This window comes from Salvelinus namaycush, chromosome 22 (genome assembly GCF_016432855.1).
Source record: "Salvelinus namaycush isolate Seneca chromosome 22, SaNama_1.0, whole genome shotgun sequence".
NCBI classification, from domain to species: domain Eukaryota; kingdom Metazoa; phylum Chordata; class Actinopteri; order Salmoniformes; family Salmonidae; genus Salvelinus; species Salvelinus namaycush.
In genome coordinates this window covers 26,467,427-26,493,659 of record NC_052328.1, presented here as the reverse complement: position 1 = coordinate 26,493,659, position 26,233 = coordinate 26,467,427, and the positions used below count along the sequence as shown (strand labels likewise).

The 26,233-nt window shown below is 41.0% G+C and overlaps 1 protein-coding gene across 2 annotated transcripts in view; it reads left to right on the top strand.

The window, feature by feature from the left end:
- The window catches only part of LOC120017702 (attractin-like protein 1), a 314,009-nt gene that overhangs the window by 176,895 nt on the left and 110,881 nt on the right, over nt 1-26,233 (top strand). For both annotated transcript variants that reach the window (XM_038960633.1, XM_038960634.1), the window contains one exon: nt 12,556-12,617. In XM_038960633.1, the coding sequence (XP_038816561.1) occupies nt 12,556-12,617 (62 nt within the window). The remainder of the gene's footprint in view (nt 1-12,555; nt 12,618-26,233) is intronic.

The window sequence follows — 26,233 nt, the reverse complement described above, 5'->3', positions numbered from 1 at the left end:
AGAGTTCTCTTTGACCAATTCTTATTTCTCAGCAGAACTACTCTAATTTTCTATATGATTAGTTTGGTGTGAGTGACAATATACCTGTCAGGATGAGCTCAGTATACTCAGCAAACTGACACCCCGAACTTCTCATGTATAGCACATTTCCTCAAACTCCCCCCTGCACCTCCAGAGTGTATCCAGTTTGTCTGTTTAATGAAGGCTGTGAGTGTGAAGTCCTGCCCCTATCCATCACCTACCCAGCCAGCCTGCCACCACACAGTAACAAAAGCTGTATGAATCCTGCCTTCTCATCGATTCTCCTCTTCCCACTGACTCCTGCGTGGCCAGGCCTAATTCGGCTGATTAAATGGGTTTCGGTGAGGCGGCCATGTTGTTTCCCCCACTCTGGGCACACGATTGGTCCGTGATTAGATTTTCTCGCAACACAGAGTCACTTATTTACCCTTTCAGCGGACATCATTAAATAGAATGCCTTTCATAATGTAATTGCTGATAGGCACTGTGCGGTGTACCTTAGTAGCCGCTCGCCATCCGACGATGGTAGTAACAAAGTGTCCTTTATTGGATAAAAGGGAAATTGAAACGGCACATACAACATAGCACAATCTGTATCTGATGATAGAGATCCTCTTTCCTATGGATGTAAGAGGAGAGGCCAGGTTAAGTGCTGCCTGTTTAAAGATACGGGAAATGGAGATAATAGCTGCTGATTGGGGGTTCAAGTGACTCATGGTCATTAATATCTACCGCAATGCAGAGGAATTATAATGATGTCGCAACAGGCACTTAAATCTGAACAATATGACATTTGTTTTTCACTTATTTTCTAAAATAAAACCAAATTGGTGAAATTGATCAGTTGATTGGTGAAATTGGTTAAATGAATCAGTTGGCAGATGTCTCTGGGAAACACTGTTCAAACACTGTTCACTTTTGCAGGAGAAATGTCTAACTGTAAAACAAACACACAAACAAATCAACTATAAAGGACAGTCAACCATAGACCCCCAAAAAATGAATTCCAATGTATATCTCTTTACCGCACTCGATGTAAACAGTAGTATCCACCGCACTCGATGTAAACAGTAGTATCCACCGCACTCGATGTAAACAGTAGTATCCACCGCACTCGATGTAAACAGTAGTATCCACCGCACTCGATGTAAACAGTAGTATCCACCGCACTCGATGTAAACAGTAGTATCCACCGCACTCGATGTAAACAGTAGTATCCACCGCACTCGATGTAAACAGTAGTATCCACCGCACTCGATGTAAACAGTAGTATCCACCGCACTCGATGTAAACAGTAGTATCCACCGCACTCGATGTAAACAGTAGTATCCACCGCACTCGATGTAAACAGTAGTATCCACCGCACTCGATGTAAACAGTAGTATCCACCGCACTCGATGTAAACAGTAGTATCCACCGCACTCGATGTAAACAGTAGTATCCACCGCACTCGATGTAAACAGTAGTATCCACCGCACTCGATGTAAACAGTAGTATCCACCGCACTCGATGTAAACAGTAGTATCCACCGCACTCGATGTAAACAGTAGTATCCACTGCACTCGATGTAAACAGTAGTATCCACCGCACTCGATGTAAACAGTAGTATCCACCGCACTCGATGTAAACAGTAGTATCCCTACATTGGTTTGCACTTCTGACCAAAGCTGCTGCTGACTATTTTGTCCTTGGAGAGTGTTTTTGAGCGACCCTGCAGGGGGGAACTGCTGGGTAGCACTCTTCCTGGTACTCGGAACCCATTTGGGCCTGTTTTCAACCTCCAACCCCCCGCAGTCATGTCCGTTCCCAGAGACCGGAACATGCACAAACCTCTGGTGATGGCTGTTAGCACGCGACAGGCTTTATTGAATATCAATGACGCTGCCATAACATTGGGAGAAGAAGGAGAAGCAGTGAGTCTAGTTAGAAAGAAGGTATTTACGTGTCACTCCACAATGATACAACAATACAAAATACATATACAAAAATAACACATTGTGGAGCACTCATTGAGTTTTGAGACACACTAAAACCAATCAAAGACAACCATGGTACAGGCGTCATCATGCATAAACTCAAAACAGAGTAGAGTAGAAAAGAAAGGACATTTACGTCTCCGTGGGAGGGCAAGGTGGCCGGCTTTGGCACAGGCATCAACATTATTGTTACCTATTATAATGTCACGGAATTTATTATTTTCCTGAAGACCGTTCATTTTAATTTTGACTGGACAGGTGACAAAAAATATCCCAAATTTCATTGTATAACCCACAGTAAAGCAAGGCATGAGCGTCAGTTTCAATGTTTCATCGTTACAAAAATAACATACACGTTTATCTAGGGGAGTGTTTACATCTACATTTTGCAAAAGATATTGCTTGAAAACAGTACAGGGGGTTCTGTACCTAAAGGTCATTTTAAAAAGGCAGTGGGTGCAGCTTGTTACTTTCAGGTTTGTTTATCAGTTGGTACCACTTTAGTTCATTGCTCTCTAAAAGTGCTGATTCAAAAGCATTACGGTCTTTTCTAGATGACTCTCTATCAGTGAGCTGAGTCATATGGAGTTAAAAAAGGCACTGACATTGTACTGTATATAACATTTTTCTTTGCAGTTGTAACATCACAAACCCAAAAAACACACGTTTACATAGACGTTCATTTGACGTGCTGCAAAATCTCAGCCATTTCTTTTTAGAATCCAACGCCACTGGTGATGCCAGAGTTTTCCAACCGATATCTCCCTGAATAGCAGCATTTGGCATGCATTTACCCACACCAAGGTCAAATCTGCAGGCACGGTTAAAAACAGCATTAATACCAGTATAATTTCTGTTCCCCCATACCACTGCAGCATAAATAATAATTGATAGCACCAATGAATCAAAGTTTAGTGAAACATTTTTAAAGGTAGGCCACCAATGGCTTTACACTTTGTAACAATGGCACCAAGGGCACGGTTTGCATGGTTAGCTATGTTCTTAAGACACACATTGTAATCAAAAAGTTCATTAATAATCAACCCCCAATACTTGGACTCACTGACGACAACATGGCAGGACAACAGAAGAAGAAAAAATAAAGGGTTCTAGGCCCTGCTGAGTTCCTATAGTGTACTACCTTCGTTTTGTCTACATTGGTATTCCGTTTCCATTGTTCACACCAGGAAAAACAATATTTAACATTTCTTCAAGGTCATCTTCCATGTCAGAGATCAATACAATATCATCTGCATATAAAAGAACAGACCCTCCTTCATTGTTAACAGATTATTTTTTTCTAGGGCCAGAGTCAGATAGTGAATATACATTGAGAACAGAATAGGTGATAAAATGCAACCCTGTTTTCCACCAATGTCAACGGGGAACCAATCTATTAGGCAGCCATTAACTCGTACACAACATTTTACATGATCATTATCAGGCATTTCAGGATGTTACCGTTTAGACCAATTGACTCCAGATTGTCTCATAACATGTATGACCGATAGAAAAACAGATCGAAAAAAAAAGTGGTCAAATAGGATGTCTCTCTATACGACTTTGAGACTTTATTCAATATTTAGATACAATATAAGATTAAGATCACTTTATTGGTCAATTGCACACAACCCAGCAAACCGGGGATGTCCTGAGGACATTCGGCGACGTTCCCAATAGGTCCCTTGAAGGTTTCGACGTGACGTTATCCCACTGACTTTCTGAGAACATTCTAAGAATATTGCGTGATGGCCCAAAGGGAATGTTCTCTGGGGGACATTTGTCTAGCTCCCTGTATGTTCCCAGGATGTCACTAAGGACCATGTCAATACCTTTTTGGGAGTTTCTCAGGGCTTTTATTTGACTAGTCCTTACTAGTCATGTCGCACGATGGTCCCAAGGGAACGTTCTCTGAGGGACCTTTTAATAGTTCTGTCTGTTCCAGGGACATTTTTTGAACGTTGTGTCATGGTCCCCTGAACGTTCTTGGGACGTTGTGTCATGGTCCCATGAACGTTACTTGGGACATTGCATCAAGGTCCCCTGGAGATTTTGTCTTGTTCCCAGTTTGTCCCGGAGATGTCCCAGAGGATGTTGTCAGGACATTCTTGGGGCGTTGTGTCATGGTCCCCTGGAGGTTTTGTCTGCTTCCTGGCTCGTCCCAGGGACATACCTGAGGACATTTTTTGGAAGTTCTTGGAACGTTGCGTCATGGTCCCCTGGAGGTTTGTCCTGGGGACGTCCCCGAGGGCATTTTTGGGACGTTCTTGGGAGGTTTAAAAGTTAATATTCTGTTAACTCATAATCCAATAATGTTGTTGACTCGGCCGATACCCGTATTGGTGGCCAAAGCACAAATTGTAGAATAAACACTTAAAAGCCCCACCGCAAACAAACCATTTAAAAAATGCTTGTTATTTCCTCAGAGAGTATGATGTCATACTCCTGAGGAGGATAAGCTGGTAAATCAGCGGTCTACTCGCATGAATATTTTTAATGACTAGTATACGCCCACACCATTCTGTTGTTGGGGTATACGCCCACACCATACTAGTATACGCCCACACCATTACAACACAGAAAAGCTGCTTTTTTACTTAATTACAATTTTTGGGAAGGAAAACTATTTAACTCATATTGTAATTAATTGTAGGTCATATTTCTAAAAACACTTGACAGTTACTTTAATGTGGGCCTCTGGGCCTTGGAGACTTATCATTGATTTCAGAGGCTTGTGACTGTCTCTTCCCTCTCTCTCTTGGTTTGGTCTCACTCGTAGCAACTCAAAGAGGTTACTATTCAGCTTTAGAGGGCACTGTCACTCATTACATTCTTAACCTCTGATCGCCAAACAATTAGATTCTAGTAGAGAGGGAGTGGAGCTGGAACAGAGGCCTGCGGGAGTGGACTGAGTGTGTGTGTGATCTGTTGACTGTCCTCTATTTATTATTAATACAGTTGGCCTGCTATTTATAATATCCATGTTCCTTTTTAGTTATGGTAGGGTAGAAGAAACCACCTATCAACGGAACGTAATTAACATATTGCACATTTACATATTTAAACTGATCTACCATACACCATCAAATGGGCCTTCTCCACCCTGTAAAAAACCTGCAGGCCTGCTGAAAGGGCTCAGACTAGCAAGTTAACATCACTTCCTTTTCCTCAAAGAGCTTCTTAATGAAACATAGTAAAAGGCAAATGGTTTTGTAAGAGTAAAATTCCACAAGTGAGTGCTGAGATAAAAACGAGTGAGTGCTCTTTTATGATGAAGGGATTTTGTCGATGCGAGCAGCTTATGTCAGGAGCAGTGATATGGACAATTTGCTCGAGTTCCAGCTCCGACCTGGTGATAACGCTACCGCTGTACGTCTCCTGCAGAACAGGGCCCGCACTGCTTATCGATTGTTGTTGCTTTCCCGACTGCTGCTGTCGTAAGTTGAATGGCCATCCTCGCCACCGTGCGTCAGCCGGGTGTACTTGAGGGCAGAGTGTATTGACGGCAGACCAAGGCAACAATGTGAGATCACTCTTAATGGCGTGTCCCTCTGGATGAAAATCACCCTTTCTCAATGTTTTTCATTGGGAGGCAATTTCACTAGAAACGTACATGCCAGTAAATCATGGAAACCCTTCAGCCGCCAATGTACCCTCAGAGGTATTTTTCAGACATGGCCAGGTTTTTGACAAGTAAAGTGCATGCATTGTTATGTCTTGACTCATCTTTAATGTATAGGAACTAGTATTACCTACCAGAAACATAGTCCCTCTGTGGAAAAGCATCCATTTCCCCTCTGTTCAAAGTGAGGAGGACATTCAAAATGAACCAACTCATGGCCCTTCTATTAGGTGGATTTCTGCTCTTGGCTTGATGAAAATCAATTTTATGCCTGCAAAATGATCACATTTCTATGAACGACTTCAGCGTAGGCACGGACCCTTTTGAGGAGTTGTAGCTGAAGGCAGTAGCTTTGTAATTACAGCAGGCTCAGTGTGGCCCAACACTGAACAGTTGTAGTCATGGCGAGAAGGGGAAAATAAATTGTTGATCATTGGGACTGATGCCAAGTCAAAAAAGCATAGAGGGTGGTTCTGTATACAGTAAATGACAGGTGTTTTTGAGTTAGTTTGTGAACTTAGTTTTGCTTGTGGTGGGGGAGCAGGGGGGACTTGGTCAAACAATCAATCAAATGTATTTACAAAGCCCTTTTTAACTCCACAGTTATCACAAAGTGCTTGTATAAAAACCCAGACTAAAACCACAGAGCGCAAGCAATGCACATGCTTATCCTTCTAGTTTAATCTGTGTGTTTACTGCCATTGTATGTATCATACAGGATTTCTTCCACTTAGTCCAGGTAAACTTGGTTAAGCAGGCCACTGATAAACAACATAAAGCAACACATTGTGGAGAAATGTTACATGCCAACATATTAACATGCCATTCAATGTCCGCTGGCATGAGCTAAAACATGAGAAAATCACAGTAGTGAAAAATGTGTGTGGTAAATTTAGTCATGAAACTCCAATACTAATCTTGTAATGGGAGAGAACCTATGGTGCTGCAGCTAAAGCAGTTTGCATCACAGAGAAAAAGTAGTCCCCTTATGTAACAGTTCATAGCAACCACTAGCCTTAGGTAAAGCATTACTATGATTGAGTAATGTCCAGAGAGCCCACTCACCTGGTGTCCCTTGACTGGAACAGGCCCTGATTAGCAGGGAAGGAAGATAATATACAGTACCAGTCAAAAGTTTGGATACACCTACTCATTCCTGGGTTTTTCTTTATTTTGACTATTTTCTACATTGTAGAATAATAGGGAAGACATTGTAGAATAATAGTGAAGACATCAAAACTATGAAACAGCGCATATGGAATCATGTAGTAACCAAAACAGTGTTAAATAAATCAAAATATATTTTATATTTGAGATTCTTCAAAGTAGCCACCTTGATGACAGCTTTGCACACTCTTGGCATTCTCTCAACCAGCTTCATGAGGTAGTCACCTGAAATGCATTTCAATTAACAGGTGTTTCTTGTTAAAAGTTAATTTGTGGAATTTCTTTCCTTAATGCATTTGAGCCAATCAGTTGTGTTGTGACAAGTTTCTGGACATTTCTGGCCAGGTCTTTGTTTCTGGCCATTTTGAGCCTGTAATCGAACCCACAAATGCTGATGCTTCAGATACTCAACTAGTCTATTAAAATTATAAACTTGGATTAGCTAACACAACATGTCATTGGAACACAGGAGTGATGGTTGCTGATAATGGGCCTCTGTACGCCTATGTAGATATTCCATTCAAAATCAGCCGTTTCCAGCTATTTACAACATTAACAATGTCTACACTGTATTTCTGAACAATTTGATGTTCTTTTAATGAACAAAACATTTGCTTTTCTTTCAAAAACAAGGACATTTCTAAGTGACCCCAAATTTCTGAACGTTAGTATATATACAGTGGGGAGAAGAACTATTTGATACACAATAAAATGCAAATGAATTACTTAAAAATCATACAATGTGATTTTCTGGATTTTGTTTTAGATTCCGTCTCTCACAGTTGAAGTGTACCTATGATAAAAATGACAGACCACTACATGCTTTGTAAGTAGGAAAACCTGCAAAATCGGCAGTGTATCAAATACTTGTTCTCCCCACTGTATATTCATATTCAGACCCCTTCCCTTTTTCTTCATTTTGTTACATTACAGCCTTATTCTAAAATGGATCCCAAAATGGATCCCCCCCCCAATACATCTACACACAATGCCTCATAATGACAAAGTGAAACCAGGTTTTGAGAAATGTTTGCAAAATATAAACCTGAAATACCATATTTACATAGGTATTCAGACCCTCTCCCTTCTATGACACTCTAAATTTAGCTCAGGTGCATCCTGTTACCATTGATCATCCTCAAGATGTTTCTACAACTTGATTGGAGTCCACTTGTGGTAAATTCAATTGATTGAACATGATTTGCAAAGGCACACACCTGTCTATATAAGGTCCCACAGTTGACAGTGCATGTCAGAGCAGAAACCAAGGAATTGTCCGTAAAGCTCTGAAACAGGATCGTGTCGAGGCACAGATCTGGGGAAGGGTACCCAAGAAATTCTGCAGCATTGGAGGTCCCCAAGAACACAGTGGCCTCCATTATTAAATGGGACTCCAGCAATCAGGCCTTTATGGTAGAGTGGCCAGACGGAAGCCACTCCTCAATAAAAGGCACATGACAGCCCGCTTGGAGTTTACTAAAAGTCTCCTAAAGGACTCTCAGACCGTTAGAAACAAGATTCTCTGGTCTGATGAAACCAAGATCAAACTCTTTGGCCTGAATGCCAAGCGTCACGTCTGGAGGAAACCTGGCACCATCCCTACGGTGAAGCATGTTGGTGGAAGCATCACACTGTGGGATTGTTTTTCAGTGGCAGGAACTGGGTGACTCGTCAGGATCGAGGAGAGACTTGAAAATAGCTGTGCAGCGACTCTCCCCATCCAACCTGACAGCTTGATAGAATCTGCAGAGAAGAATGGGAGAAACTCCCTAAATATAGGTGTGCCAAGCTTATAGCGTCATACCCAAGAAGACTCGTGGCTGTAATCGCTACCAAAGGTGCTTCAACAAAGTACTGAGTAAAGGTTCTGAATACTCTGAATAAAAACAATGTTTGTTGTAAATTTGCAAAAATGTCTAAACCTGTTTTTTCTTTTTCATTATGGGGTATTGTGTGTAGATTGATGAGGGGGGGGAAACTATTCAATACATTTTAGAATAAGGCTGTAATGTTACAAAATGCGGAAAATGGGAAGGGGTCTGTGGAAAAAGTCTAGGGGTATGAATACTTTCCAAATGCACTTTATATAAAATATAATATGCATAAAGATTAAGTTTACACTTTTTAACAGATTGACCAGTGGTGTTTATGTAAATAGTGAAGAGAACAGGTCCCAAAATCGACCCCTGTGGTTCAGCTTTATCCACTTCAAGAAATTCTGATCAATCACGATGGCATAAGTTCTGTCACTAAGATAATCATTAAACCATGAACAGGAGTCAGAGCTCAGGTCTATCGAGGACAACTTGTTCAATGAAATAGCATGATCAACAGTATCAAAATCATGGTCAACAGTATCAATAGCCTGACCAACAGTATCAATAGCATGATCAACAGTATCAAAAGCTTTTGACAGGTCCACAAACAAAGCAGCACATTTCATTTTAATGTCTAAAGTATTGACAAGATCATTAACAACTAAGGGGTTGCTGTAATAGTGCTACGCCCAGGCCTAAACCCTGATTTGGTTTACATTCAAAATACATTTCTCAGATAAAAAGAGCAAAGTTGTACATTTACCAAGGATTCAAGAATCTTAGCTAGACAAGGAAGCCTTGAAATGGAGCCATAATGATTAAGATCACTACTATCCCATTTCTTATGGAGTGGCAGCACAAGACCTGATTTCCATTATTTTTGAATATTTCCTGATAAAAAATGTCAATAAAAAATGTGGGTTATTGAGCCAACAATAATTGTCCCTGCACACTAAGCAGACCAGGACCCAATTGGTCGGCCCCTGTGGATTTCTGGTCTATTGCTTTTTTTTCCTGTAAATAGCCTAAAAGAAAAGCTTTGAGTATAATTTCTCTGATCATTCAGGAAGTTTCCCCTATCAGCATCCAGCCCAATATCATTGCGAATAGGTTTAAAAGATATTTCAAAAAGATACTCCGCTGAAATAAAATGGTGATTTAAATGCATCAATGCATTTTTTTTCTGTAATGAGGCCAGTGTCTGAATGAATTTGTTGTGGTAAAGAAGAGGAAGTAGAATCCTTCAGTGATTTACAGTTTTCCAGAATTTTGTCAGGTTCCCATTACAATCCGATAGAGCGGTTACATAATAATCAGATGTAGCCTTTCTGATTTGTCTTACACAATGATTCCTCAGTTGCTTAACAGCTTGCCAGTCCGGTCCTAAGCCTGTGTTCCTGGCCTTGACACAAGCATCATCCCTTTTATGAATCACTTCTGATCATCCCAGAATGTACCAGGCATTCAATCTACCTTTAACTCTTAATATTTTGAAGGGAGCATTATTAACTACAATAGTATTTAAGACATATGCAAAAAGGCTTAAAGCTAAATCAGGTTCAGGGATAGCTGCCATAGCTGAAATACAATTAACGTCACAAAAATAAAGATAATAAAAATAAATAAAAATAAAAAGCCTGTTACCTGAAGTTTTTAAAGTTCCTCATTGTGATGACACGAGGCTGATTTTTTTTATTTTTTTTTATTTTTATTCTCACATTTCTAACACAAACAACTGGGCAATGGTCACTAATGTCTTGGGTGAAGACACCAGTATGAACATATATCTCTGGTGTATTTATTAAAACAAGATCAATCAGATTTGACTTTGAAGGAACTTAAGGGTTGGGCCGTGTAGGCTTAGTAACCAACTGGCTTAGGTTTAGATCATTACACATTTATTTAATATTGTCTGAAGCCTGCATTTCCCAATCATAATCTAGGTCCCCCAGGATAGTAACTTCTGATTGAGTAAAAGAAGACAAACTAGTTAACTCCTCAAGGGAGGACGGTAGACTGTGGGAGGACCTTAGACCCCAATAACAGTTATGGATACATTTTCCCCCAGACAAAGGCTTAAGATACTAGCCCCCAAAATCGATAAGGAAAATCAATTATTTTTTATAGAACAAATGGCCACTCCACTACCTCTACCCGGTCTGTCAGGTTTGTACACATTATAACCCTCAGTATTAATATCCGAGTCCAGAGTGTCCCCAGAGATCCAAGTTTCAGTCAATACCATAATGTCCGGATTCATCTGCATAGCCCAGATGAAGATGTAATCCAGTTTAGGAAGTAAGCGCCTAATGTTCAGATGCATCAACCCAAGTCCTTTACGATTTTTAAAGTCACATGGAAACTCCAACTCAAACAAGCTGCGTTCAACAGCCTGCTGCAGGCCCTGTCTGATGGTTGATATTGATATAGTTGGTATGGCTATAAGATTGCATAGAACTGAAACATTTGGTCTATCCCTATTAGTAATAGGGGAAGGAGTACAAATTGGAATTAGTTTTCCAAGGTTAGCACCATAGGGCTTGAGGTCGCAGCCAATGCCAATATGAGGAACTCTCAGAATAACCAATGATGGAATGTTATAAACAGACTTACATGGGCTTTGGTTGCTATCGCGCAACAGCCCAAGCTGATCAAGTTTATGGAATTCACATTTGAACTAAAAGAACTGGGTGAGCAGAACACAGTGAGCTTCTCTTTTGATCTAACAATAGCAGATCTAAGAGTGAAGTTCAAACGAATGTGTACACGATTACAACTGAAAACCCCCTGGCAGTATAGACAACAGTACGACGTTAACGCTTAGAAAGGATGGGAGGTATAACCTGAGCAGGGAAAACAACTTATCTGGTAGAAAACGACCTATGCGACATCGATATTAGTCAAACATTTATTCTACTGCCAAAATTTACTACAACGTGTAAATAGGGGAAAAAATCTGTCAGTCTCGTCCAAAACTGAGATTTGCTAAATAATTAGGAAAAAATGCTTTGTCACGGAATGAAGGGTACAGTAACAGTTTTCCTTGGGTTTATTTAAATCCTACCCACAACTGGCAGCACCGAAGTATTCATCAATTCGGAGCGCAGCTGCACTCAACCCGATCGTAATGCCCATGGTCAATTAGGTTTGATATTCAGTATCCCTATGGGGCTATTTGGGGACCATCAGTAAATTACACAATGTACATGGGACAATATTTTAAAATGTCAATAGTGCCAAATTTCAATGACCTAAAAACCTACTATAAATAGTAGAAATGCATATACAAATATTGAAAGCATTTAATAAGATGACTAAAATGTGTGCAACATGAAAATATTGTTCCATTTACATTGTGCAATGAATTGACAGTCCTATCTAGCCCCAGAGATGGGCTATTCAAAGTCAAACCAATTTTCCTACAGTCACACACCGGCCGGTTGTAGCTAATTGGTGAAAGAAGTTGGCTAGCTAGTTTGGGCTACTTCCAGACACAAGACTTGGTTAGAATGTTTCAAGTTATCTAGATGGGTGAGTGACTGTGTGTACTGTTTTGGCAGTGTGAAAGTACTAATGTTTCCCACGTTCGAACACAAACACAAGAGACACCCACATCAAGCACGTCTCCAAGTCCCAAATCTCGTTCTGTCACATTTCCTAATGAGGAAAATTGAAACGAAGGTTAAATCAGGAATTTCAGCCCCCGTTAAAATCTTCTACACATTATTTTTATTGATGTTTCGATGATCATTTGACCTCTTGAACTCCTTTGCAGTGTGTGCTCTTACATGAAATACTGTCTTGAATTCTTCTAACGGAAACTCTGTCTACTTCTGTGTTCTTGTCAACAACATATGTTTTATCAAGGTATTATCAATATGTCTACTGTAACATCTTCAATGTCTTTCCTATCCTTCTCACATACTTCCTTTCTCTGTCCTTCCTCCCATAGATCGCCTTCTCCCAGCACAACAGCATCATGGACCTGGTGCAGTTTTTCGTCACCTTTTTCAGGTACGTACCATTTAGATCAGTGGTTCTCGACCCTGGTCCTGGGGACTCAAAGGGGTGCACATTTTTGTTTTTGCCCTAGCACTACACACCTGATTGAAATCAACAACTCCTCATCAGATTTTGATGATTTGAATCAGGTGTGTAGTGCTAGGGCAAAAACAAAAATGTGCACCTCTTTGTGTCCCCAGGACCAGGATTGACAACCACTGATTTAGAGGTGACATTTTCCATGGTAAATCCCTTTGTGCTTAATAAAAATGACAACAGCAAAACAGTTCTGAAGGATTTGTGTCCCATGTGTGAGAGAGTCATTTTTCACCACCCACATAATCTTACCTGTTGATAGTATATATCTAATGAGTGGCTGGAAAGGAACAGACCACAAGATGTGGGATCTTAATTTGATCACTCTTTTATTGCTGAGAATTGCGAATGTGTAGTGTAAATGCAAACTTGTAGTGTATTTGAGTTTTTAAAAGGCTTCTAAAGTTTGTTATTTCCACTTTGAAATTTGACTTGATTTGCCCTAAAGAAAAATGTATCAACCCCTACAAAAATGTCCATTCATTATAATCCACAAAATAATTCATATTTCCTGCTGCTGCAGGATTATTTCCCTGCTGTAGAAAACTGTCTCAAGATCTAACATCTGTAATTGTCTGCTGTCTCCAGGCTAACTTCTGCCAGTCAAACAGTTTCACTGAATGAGCAGACGGTGTGTTGTGTTCTGTGAGTGAGTTGTGTGCTGGTGTCCTGAGCCGGACGTGGATAAGCTTTAGGCCACCATACCCAGATGTCATCATTCAGAACCAGTTTGTGGTTCAGTCAAGTTGCTCCAAGAGCTTCTTCCACTGTGTCATGTTTCGTATTGGCACGCACACGGTCTTCCTTCTCACTAACTGTCATCTTTAGCAAGCGCCGAAGCATGTACTTTTCACTTCACAGATGTAACAGCTGATTTCTAGATATAATGTCATTCTCTGTGTTTGTCCTCTGCTCTTATCATGCCTTGTTACATTTACTGCAGTGATCAAGTACAGTTTCAATTATCACACTAAGTAGAACCTCCCCTGTGCATCATGGGTCCTGTGTGATGCTTCCACTTGGTAGTAGAAGCAGTATATGGGCCTCCCTCTGTTGCCTCAGTAGATTTATTTATTTATTTTTTAGTTCACCTTTATTTAACCAGGTAGGCCAGTTGAGTACAAGATCTCATTTACAACTGCGACCTGGCCAAGACAAAGCAAAGCAGTGTGACAAGAACAACGACACAGAGTTACACATAAACAAACGTACAGTCAATAACACAATAGAAAAATCTATGGACAGTGTGTACAGATGTAGGGGGAGGTAAGGCAATAAATAGGCCATAAAGCCAAAATAATTACAATTTAGCATCAACACTGGAGTGATAGATGTGCAGATGATTATGTGCAAGTAGAGATACTTGGGTGCAAAAGAGCAAGAGGATAAATAACAATATGGGGATTAACATGGTTGTGAATGTGTCTATGTAAATGTGGGTTATGCATGTGAGGGTGCAAGGTCCATTGCATGTTTGTGTCTACATGCCTCGGTGTGTGTGTGGGTGTGTTGTCTGTGCTCCATTGATGTGTATAAAAGCTGAAGTGGCAGGGCGGCAGAGCTGCGTTGCCTCAGTGTGTGAGGAGAGCCCTGCAGGCTGAGGGTACAGCCCACTGACATGATGGAGCTGGCACCACAGAGAGAGAGAGCGAGAAATAGGGGGACGAGGGAGGGAGAGAGGGGTCGAGAGACGAGGGAAATGAAAGGAGGGGAGGGAAAGAGAAATATTTTCCCTCAGAGTTAAATACTCTCAGTGCTTTACGTTGGTTCTCTTGCTCCAATCCTGAGTTAGGACAGTATGCAATCCTAGATTTTACCAGTCATCTTCTGGTTTCAGGTACTCTAACAACAGTTCAGCTGTTTGATCATTTGGCCGTGTTTGTTTGGCCCCTCTACATACTTCTCTTGTAGCATCTGTCTTCTGTTTCTTTCTTAGTATATATTCACCTTTTTGAGTGACTCTCTATGTGTGTCTGGCAAGCTATATATATTTCTGCAATTATCTTTACTGTACAGTACACCTAGTCTGCCCATCTGTCTGACTCCGTGGGTGTCTGGTGCTGTGTTTGTGTGTGTGACTATGCCACAGTGCCTTCCCATCCTGTCTCCCTGTCACTGTGATTGATATGTTGCCATGGCATTGCTGAACTGAGTGATTTCAACCAGATAAATTAGCAGTTGTCTGAGAGGGCCCTTTCAAAATAGACACCTGAGATGACAGGAATAAAGAACTCTACGGGGAAAAAGAAAGGCGGAGGTATATGTTTCATGATTAACCACTCATGGTGTGATTGTGGTAACATACAGGAGCTCAAGTCCTTTTGTTCACCCGACCTAGAATACCTCACAATCAAATGCCGATCCCCATTACCTCCCGAGAGAATTATCTTTGGTCATCATCACAACCGTGTATATTCACCCTCAAGCCGACACCAAGACGGCTCTCAAGGAACTACACTGGACATTATCCTGAGGGAACATTTATTGTAGCTGGGGACTTTAATAAGCAAATCTAAGGCATCTCGGGCATCAAAAACTCTCGACCATTGCTATTCTCCCTTTCAGGACGGCTACAAGGCCATCCTCTGCCAGATCACGCCTCCATTCTTCTCCTCCCTTCCTATAGGCCAAAACTCAATTTGGAAGTACCCATGAAAAGGACTATTCAATGCTGGGTCCCATTATGCCTGGCAAAAACCAAACACTGCATTCCACAGAAAGAACCTCATACCAGCGTTCAAGCATGGTGGTGGTAGTGTGATGGTTTGGGGATGCTTGGCTTCCTCCGAACCTGGACGACTTGCCTTAATAGAAGGAAGCATGAATTCTGCTCTATATCAGAGAATTCTACAGGAGAACGTCAGGCCACCCGTCTGTGAGCTGAAGCTGAAGTGCAGCTGAGTCATACAGCATGACCATGATCCAAAACACACAATCAAGTCTACATGAAAATGGCTAAAAAGCAACACATTTGAAGTTTTGAAATAGCATATTCAAAGTCCAGACCTAATCCCAATTGAGATGTTGTGGAAGGACTTGAAACGAGCAGTTCATGCTTGAAAACCCACAAATGTCGCTGAGTTAAAGCAGTTCTGCATGCAAGAGTGGACCAGAATTCCTCCACAGCGATGTTAGAGACTGATCAACAACTACAGGAAGTATTTGGTTGCAGTTATTGCAGTTAAAGTTAGCACGGCTAGTTATTGAGTGTAAGGGGGAATTACTTTTTCACACAGGGGAATTGGGTGTATGTAAATTCAGGTTCTCTTGATCTAATATGAGGTTTTGGTTGAAGATCTCATAACATTCCAGACTATTTGCGTTGCCCCCCCAGCCCCCCCTTTTACGCTGCTGCTACTCTCTGTTATTATCTATGCATAGTCACTTTAATAACTCTACCTACATGTACATATTACCTCAATTACCTCAACTAACCGGTGCCCCCACACATTGACTCTGTACTGGTACCCCCTGTATATAGTCTCACTATTGTTATTTTACTGCTGCTCTTTAATGACTTCTTATTCTTATTTTTTAAACTGCACTCTTGGTTAGGGCTTGTAATCAAGCATTTCACTGTAAGGTCTACACCTGTTGTATTCGGCGCATGTGACTAATAAAATTTGATTTGATTCAGTATCAAAAATATGCAAAAATAGAGAAAATCAGAAAGGGAAAAAATACTTTTTCACGGCACTGTATATTTATACTCCTGGACTCTGACATTGCTCGTCCTAATATTTCTATACTTCTTATTTCTTCCATTATTTTACTTTTAGATTTGTAGATATTACTGTACTGTTGGAAGTAGGACACAAGCATTTCGCTACATCCGCGATAACATCTCCTAAATATGTGTATGTGACCAATAAAATGTGATTTGATGTCCCTGCTATAGACATTTTAGCAGCTTATGCCTGTGTTTCCCAACTCCAGTCCTCCAGTACCCCCAACAGCACACTTATTCATTGTAGCCCTCAACAAGCACACCTGATTCAACTTGTCAACTAATCATCAAGCCTGTGATGAGTTGAATCAGGTCTGTTGGTCCAGTGCTACAACACAAATGTGTGCTGTTGGGGGTTATTGAGGACTGGAGTTGGGGAAACGGGCTTATTTAAGTTTTAATGCCAGAGAATCCGGTGTTTGGAGGGTATAGTGACACAGGGTGTTGTTAGGCCTGAGACAAAGTCGAATTTGAATGTTGAAACAATGTTGCAAATGTAGGAGAGACAGACAGCAAGGTTTGTACAAATCTCCGCTGTTGAAAACGAAATGTTATTCTAAAAGAAATGTGAGATAATGTCTAGATGCTTTTTATAGTGGAGATCAAGTTCATAACTTGCCTGGTAGGGCTGATGAGACAGTGGATTACGCAAATAGGCATTTTAACATCATAGATTTAGCCAGCGGTAACTTGTGGAATAGACACCAGCTGGAATGCACTTTTAACCAGCATTCAGGATTAGACCCACCCGTTGTATAAATAGCTGAAGACAAGATTTGTTTATCCGTCCTTGGTATTAATAAATGCACTTTATTATTTTGGTTGTCTGAGTAAGGAGAAGTTTGGATGAGAAAAGGCTGGAACTAAGGCTGGACACATGAGGAGAAACACTTTTGCTATATTTGCACTATTTGTCATTTAAGTCACAGAATCACCTATCTACTACAGTACATCATGCTTATATTTAACACATGCACGCAGGAGAAAAAAAAACTAAAGTGTGGGAAAAAAGGTTGGAAGGTTCTCACTTAATTTTAACCTCCCACTAAACTCTCACCATGGAGTAGCAATCTAAAGCCTTGTTCACACCGCAGGCCTTAAAGCTCAAGTCAGTTTTGTTTTTCAAATCCGTTTTTAGAATACTGACTAAACAGCAAGTTACAAGTGACCAAATCGGATTTGTGTGTGTTCAGACAGCAGTCATTTGCTGACATGGCTACGCTAGTTGTCATAGTAACTGCGGGTGTGTGCGCAGTGGTGTAGGCAAATTGTTGGTGGTGCTCGTGCTTCTTATCACTTATCAGTTATGTCGCAAGCTATGGTGACAACAATGCCTGCCAGGAACGTCTCCCTGTTGCCTTGAATGTTCAAAATCATAGTGTAAGAACACTTTTAAAGTCTCAAAAGATATGATGATCCAACTTTTAAAACAACAATTTTTTGACTAGCCACAGAGCAGTCAGCTAGCTAGGTAGGTACTGTAGCTGTTTAACTTTCTAGCACAGTCACTCATTTGTTTGTAAACGATTAACAAGCTAGTTAGCGACCACATGTTCTTGTCAATCTGTCAACAGAGTAGCTAGCAAGTAACAAGATAAACCACTTGATGGCAAATAAATCAGATTTGACTGTTCAGACACAAGTCACATGGCCAGAAATCAGACTTGTATCTGAATTCTAACCACCTACCAAGGTGGCTTGAAATATCAAAATCCATATGCTGTTTGGCTGTGCAGACTGCAGGAAAAAGAACGGATTCAAATCAGATATGCCACCAAAAAAAATGGATTGAATCACTTCAAACTGCGAATGTGAACAAGGCTCAAGAGACTCTGATTAACTGCTAAAAACTAATTTGACCAGCTTTTATCTGAAGAGTCGTTGCTCTCTATCATTCACCCTTTTCAGAGCGGTTCCCTAAATGAGCAAGAAAAATTGTAATAATGAAGGAGCGTTAATGGTGCTTCTCCTCTTCAGCCCCAATGCTACTAGAATTGGTAACATTGCAGTTCAGTTTGGTCCAATTACTCTTTTCCTCTCTCTCAGCTGATTAGCAATCATCTCTGCTTCTTTTCTCGCTCAAGTTCAGCACAGAGACAATATACAAAGCTAAGTGGCTATTAAGCCTCTTTCAGCTGTCCCAATTAATTCAAAATGTATCAACACTGTGCCACTGCGACCTGAGGAATACTCCAGGCAGTGTGACAAACAACACTGCTTCGTGTGCTCTGTGTCACAGATAGAAAGGTAAACAATTGGGATCGTCTTATCCACTGTTTGGTCTCCCTTAGAAATCAGCCTATGGTGTAGAGATGGAATTGAGCTTTATTTCTTTTGGTAATTTGTGGATTGTGTGTTGAGGATTTGGTACTGATCGCATAGTTTGCTACTGGTGTTTTCTGCTATGTTCTCCAGTGATTGTGATGATTGGATGTCTTTTAAACCCCTTCCCCATGTTCATGCGATCCACTATACTGAACCTCAGCCCCTCTACACACACACACACACACACACACACACACACACACACACACACACACAAACAATTATACATACACACACACAAATATACATACACTGAGCTCTTCCCATGACATAAACTAACCAGGTGAATCCAGGTGAAAGCTACAGTGGTTCCTCCTTTAAAAGTTGCGAGTTTACGCCGCGGGACTTAGAGGTAATGTGTGGTTTAGTACGGTACCCTGCGTCACCACTTTATTGCTCCAGACCAGCACAAGGGGGAGTTAGAGTACTTATTATGCTTTTGCGTCCTACTGTGTCTCTAACTGACAAGGAATGGGCAACATAAACCTATATAGAAACTGATAATTGTGCACGACTTCAGTATTACTTACTAGAACTGTTGTTACACTAAGGTTTTTATTATTTTATTTTGTTAGGATTATTTTGCTCTTAGAACTGTAGGCCACTCCCGAACGGTCACGTTGTACAGCGCCTGAGTTGCCTGACGGTCTAAGACACTGCATAGCAGTGCAAGCTGTATTGCTACAGATGCTGGTTCAATACCCATGGCGGCCTCGACTGGGAGACCAATGAGATGGCTATAGGTTTTTGGTTTATCTCCCTCTAAAAACAGAAATAAATCATTCTAAATAACAAACTGTTCTGTTCTTAGTGCCAGTCTGCACGTTCAAACTAAAACAATGTAACTAATAATGGCATCTTTATGCTTTCATTAATAAAATAATGATAAAAATACTCTTTCAAAATGCTGATGTTTATTTAGTTATGGATCCATAAAGAATTACTATGGGAATAAATATCAGTGAATTACATAAATATGCCCCAATCCTCTATATGTAATTATTGGCGGAGAGTCACGTCATATTTTTCGATACACTGTAGGCCTGCCGTAGGTGACATGAGTCTCACTAGTGTTGAGTAATGTGCTGTTAAAAGTGGTGTAGGTCTTGTTTATTGAAAGAGCATTTTGAAGTTAGAAGCAATAGGATTTGAAGCAAAAGCCTACAACTATTTTAGCACCGTTTCGTGCTGATCTGAGACAAGCATGGAGACTGGTCTTGATAAATCAATGAGATTTTTATTTTCACTGAATCTCCGTTTGGGTATTAGTTAGGGTGTTGAAATGTTATGCTCTTACTGTAACCTTTATTTAACTAGGCAAGTCAGTTTTGAGGATAGGGTGCAGAGTTTTCACTTAGGGAAAAATAGCGTGCGCAATTTCAACTTCGTGCTACTCATCCCCAGAATATAAGATATGCATATTATTAGTAGATTTGGATAGAAAACACTCTGAAGTTTCTAAAACTGTTTGAATCATATCTGTAAGTATAACAGAACTTATATAGCAGTCAAAACCCTGAGGACTAACTTTTTTATTGTTAAGTTCCTGTATGTTCAATGGGTTATCATGGGCACACCAGAATTCTAATCACTATCCACGCAGTTTCTACTGCTTCCACTGGATGTCGCCATTGTATGGAAAAAGGTTAAGGTTTTTCCTTAGTAAACTGAGAAAGATATTGACCCGGAAGTGGAGTGACGTCGTGTGTTTATGTTTGAGAGTTGAGCAAGACTTGAAAAGTACCGTGAGTTTGTTGATATCCTGTATTGAAAACAGATTGACCCGTCTTCAATTTGATCGATTATTAACGTTTACAAATACCTTAAGTTGTATTACAAAAGTACTTTGAAATGTTTTGGCAAAGTTTAGAGGTAATTTTTTAGATATTTTGTCGTGATTTTGCGCAAATTGAAGGCTGTTTTTCCTGGTACAACGGCGCCAAATAAATGGACAATTTGGATATATATGGACGGAATTAATCGAACTAAAGGACCATTTGTGATGTTTATGGGACATATTGGAGTGCCAACAAAAGAATCTCGTCAAAGGTAATGCATGTTTTATATTTTATTTCTGCGTTTTGAGTAGCGCCGGCATGGTTGAAATTGTCAACAAAGAGAGTGTAGCCATTGCACTATCATCAGATAATAGCATCTTATGCTTTCGCCGAAAAGCCTTTTTGAAATCTGACATGTTGGCTGGATTCACAACGAGTGTAGCTTTAATTTGGTATCTTATATGTGTAATTTAATAAAGTTTGATTTTATAGATTTTTTTTTGAATCTGGCACTCTACATTTTAACAGGCTGTTGGGACGCTTGCGATCCCAGAGAGGTTAAGAACAAATTCTTATTAACAAGGACAGCCTACTCCTTCCTCCCCGTCAGGGAATTGAACCCCGGTCTCCCGCGTGCCCGCATAATTAGCATTAATGGTACCAGTGGTTCACACTTAAATAACGTGCCATAGAATTCTGCGGCACCATGCAAGCTGCGCCGCTGTACGCTGCAACTTTTAAAGGAGGAACCACTGTATGATCCCTTATTTATGTCACTTGTTAAATCCACTTCAAACAGTGTAGATGAAGGGAAGAAGACCGGTTAAATAAGTATTTTGGTAGTAGGTGCCAGGTGCACCGGTTTGAGTGTGTCAAGAACTGCAACGCTGCTAGGTTTTTCACATTCAACAGTTTCAGTATCAAGAATCGTCCACCACCCGAAGGACATCCAGCCAACTTGATACAACTGTGGGAGGCATTGGAGTCAACATGGGCCAGTATCCCTGTGGAACGCTTTCGACACCTTGTAGAGTACATGCCCCGAAGAATTGAGGCTGTTCTGAGGGCAAAGGGGGGTGCCACTTAATATTACGAAGGTGTTCCTAATGTTTTGTACACTCAGTGTATATCCATTCAAACATTGGTTTGAATCTCATTGGTTGCGGATGACTTAGCTAAAGCCATTAATGTATATGTGAAAGAAACCCCAAGAAAGTATGCTCAACGACAGGGAGTGGAATCAGCTTTCACGCTCTCCTCCCCCTAATACCAATAGAATAGCAACAGTTAGCCCTCTTCTCTCCCCATTACTGCAGTAAGCCGCCCCGTTTGGGATTAATTGCTGGCTGAGTTAATAGATTTGATGTGGAATGTTGGACTGATTGTGTTTTGAAATATGGCCAAGCCAGTGAGCGGTGTTGGAGGAGAGGAAGAGTCTGTTCCCAACCATCCTAGTTACACTCCTGCCAGCAATATGGAGCTACAGCCATCATAGGGTTGTGTGAGACTTTATCATGTATTTATTTTCCCACAGTTTTAAGACATTGGTGAAGAAATCGGTCATAGACTATGCTTGACGTATGGTCATATTTAATCAGACCTGCCATAGAAATGTTTATGCCATATCTAAGTTTACACAATATTGCCTGCACACAAATGGTTATAGTGAAAACTAGAAGTATGTACCATACAGTTTTCTTTTTTACTGAAGAATGTGTTTGTTTATGATTGTGTTTTGCTTTTCATGAACTGTGTAATTGATGTGTGTGTGTGTGTGTATATATATATATATAAAATATATTATATTTTTGTTTCATCACACCAGAGGACATTTCTCTAAAAAGTACGATCTTTGTCCCCATGTGCAGTTGCGAACCGTAGTCTGGCTTTTTATGGCGGGTTTGGAGCAGTGGCTTCTTCCTTGCTGAGCGGCTTTTCAGGTTATGTCGATATAGGACTCGTTTTACTGTGGCTATAGATACTTTTGTACCTGTTTCCTCCAGCATCTTCACAAGGTCCTTTGCTGTTGTTCTGGGATTGATTTGCACTTTTCGCACCAAAGTACGTTCATCTCTAGGAGACAGAACGCGTCTCCTTCCTGAGCAGTATGACGGCTGTGTGGTCCCATGGTGTTTATACTTGCATACTATTGTTTGTACAGATGGACGTGATACCTTCCGGCGTTTGGAAATTGTTCCCAGGGATGAACCAGACTTGTGGAGGTCCACAATTTTCTTTCTGAGGTCTTGGCTGATTTCTTTAGATTTTTCCATGATGTCAAGCAAGGAGGCACTGAGTTTGAAGATAGGCCTTGAAATACATCCACAGGTACACCTCCAATTGAATCAAATGATGTCAATTAGCCTATCAGAAGCTTCTAAAGCCATGACATCATTTTCTGGAATTTTCCAAGCTGTTTAAAGGCACAGTCAACTTAGTGTATGTAAAACGTCCTCTCACTGTCAACTGCATTTATTTTCAATAAACTTAACGTGTAAATATTTGTGTGAACATAACAAGGTTCAACAACTGAGACATAAACTGAACAAGTTCCACAGACATGTGGCCACAGAAATGGAATAATGTGTCCCTGAACAAAGGGGGGGTCAAAATCAAAAGTAACAGTCAGTATCTGGTGTGGCCACCAGCTGCTTTAAGTACTGCAGTGCATCTCCTCGTCATGGACTGCACCAGATTTGCCAGTTCATACTGTGAGATGTTACCCCACTCTTCCACCAATGCACCTGCAAGTTCCCTAGCCCTCACCCTGTGATCCAACAGGTCCCAGACGTGCTCAATGGGATTGAGATCCGGGCTCTTCGCTGGCCATGGCAGAACACTGGCATTCCTGTCTTAAAGGAAATCCCACACAGAACGAGCAGTATGGTTGGTGGCGTTGTCATGCTAGAGGGTCATGACAGAATGAGCCTGCAGGAAGGGTACCACATGAGGGAGGAGGATGTCTTCCCTGTGACACACAGCGTTGAGATTGCCTGCAATGACAACAAGCTCAGTCCGATGATGCTGTGACACACCGCCCCAGACCATGACGGACCCTCCACCTCCAAATTGATCCCGCTCCAGAGTACAGGCCTCGGTATAAAATGCTCATTCCTTCGACGATAACGCAAATCCTACCATCACCCCTAGTGAGACAAAACGGCGACTTGTCAGTGAAGAGCACTTTTTGCCAGTCCTGTCTGGTCCCGCGACGGTGGGTTTGTGCCCATGGGCGACTTTGTTGCTGGTGATGTCTGGTGAGGACCTGCCTTACAACAGGCCTACGAGCCCTCAGTCCAGCCTCTCTCAGCCTATTGCGGACAGTCTGATCACTGATGGAGGGATTGTGCGTTCCTGGTGTAACTCGGGCAGTTGTTGTTGCCATCCTGTACCTCTCCCGCAGGTGTGATGTTCGAAAGTACCAATTCTGTGCAGGTGTTGTTACACATGGTTTGCCACTGGGAGGACGATCAGCTGTCCGTCCTGTCTCCCTGTAGCGCTGTCTTAGGCGTCTCACAGTACAGACATTGCAATTTTTGCCCTGGCCACATCTGCAGTCCTCCTGCCTCCTTGCAGCATGCTTAAGGCACACTCACGCAGATAAGCAGGGACCCTGGGCATCTTTCTTTTGGTGTTTTTCAGAGTCAGTAGAAAGGCCTCTTTAGTGTCCTACGTTTTCATAACTGTGTAATTGATGTGTAGATATGTATAGTGTAATTGTTGTGTATTGATGTGTTCATGCAGGGCTCATCTGATGAAGAGACCTTGGTCTTAATCAGACTCCCTGCAGACTCCCTGCTTAAATAAAAGTTAATAAATAAAACCATTAAAAAAAAGTACTGTATTTGGTACACCACTAACTAGGCTAATTCCTCTGATAGTTGATGTACTAGTGGTTTTCCAGAACATGTGGTGAGAGAGCATATCCACAGCCTTTCAGCAGGCTTGGCTTGGAAATGTCACGATAATTAAAACTCTTTAGCCCTTTACGATGTGGTCATTGCTTCTGCGGTTCTTTCTAGCTGTACACGGAAGGCGTTATAAAGATAGCGATTGTCTTGGACTGTAACTCACAAGTGTCTCTAATTGACTTCCTGCCTTGGCGGTTTGGTGCGTTGGCCTCCAGGACTTGTAAAAGCTGTGGTTGAAAGACAGGCTTTGTGTGATCTAACCTCCAGATGTCATTGGCATTAGGGTCACTCTGTGTGACAGTGCTTTCTGTCAGAAGTGCATGGCCATTCCTACCCTCCCTGACCCACTCTATGGAATGCGCTAGCTCCCTGGGGTTATTGATGGTGTCCATTTGATGCCATTTCCCCATATTTCACTTGGTTTACTTCAGCAGCCAGCCATCAATCTTAAAGTCTATTTCATAGTGTTCGGTGCTGCTTGCCTTGTGGCGGACATTTTTGTAATCTTCTCTAAAGTAAACAGACAGGCAGCGCTCTATGCAGGCACATGGAGAAATGAAAACAGTCAAAGAAGTTGCAAAGGCAACCAAATCGACTGCAAAGTACATTGACACATTGACAAAGTAATTCCAGGAGATGATTACACTGGCCATTTAAACCATTGACAAAGTAATTCCGGGAGATGATTACACTGGCCATTTAAACCATTGACAAAGTAATTCCGGGAGATGATTACACTGGCCATTTAAACCATTGACAAAGTAATTCCGGGAGATGATTACACTGGCCATTTAAACCATTGACAAAGTAATTCCGGGAGATGATTACACTGGCCATTTAAACCATTAGCAAAGTAATTCCGGGAGATGATTACACTGGCCATTTAAACCACTGACAAAGTAATTCCGGGAGATGATTACACTGGCCATTTAAACCATTGACAAAGTAATTCCGGGAGATGATTACACTGGCCATTTAAACCATTGACAAAGTAATTCCAGGAGATGATTACACTGGCCATTTAAACCATTGACAAAGTAATTCCAGGAGATGATTACACTGGCCATTTAAACCATTGACAAAGTAATTCCGGGAGATGATTACACTGGCCATTTAAACCATTGACAAAGTAATTCCGGGAGATGATTACACTGGCCATTTAAACCATTGACAAAGTAATTCCAGGAGATGATTACACTGGCCATTTAAACCATTGACAAAGTAATTCCGGGAGATGATTACACTGGCCATTTATACCATTGACAAAGTAATTCCGGGAGATGATTACACTGGCCATTTAAACCATTGACAAAGTAATTCCGGGAGATGATTACACTGGCCATTTAAAGCATTTATAAATTATTTCTTAAGTATGAATAAGGCTTACTTTAGATCAGGTACTGCAAAAAGTGAATTGTAAATGGTTTAAAAGGACACCTTTATAAATAATTTTGTAAATAATTTAGAAATCATTTTTAACTTGTGTGAATAACTGTCTATATATAGCGCTTCCTAACATTTACACGTAGGAATACTAATTAATAAATGGTGATCAAACTATTTATAAATGCCTTATAAATGGTTATTACTGAACGTTATTAGAAAGCGTTACCAGATTGGTCATGTGACCGCTAAATACAGGTGATAACCCCACATGGTAGACCATGAAAATGGCCCCTGACCCTTCTTGTGACATCATACCAATTCTATGAATTAGGAAATATTAAAATGCTAGGGTTGATTGTAAAATAGTAGAATGAATGGGTAACATAATGGATGATTAACTAATTG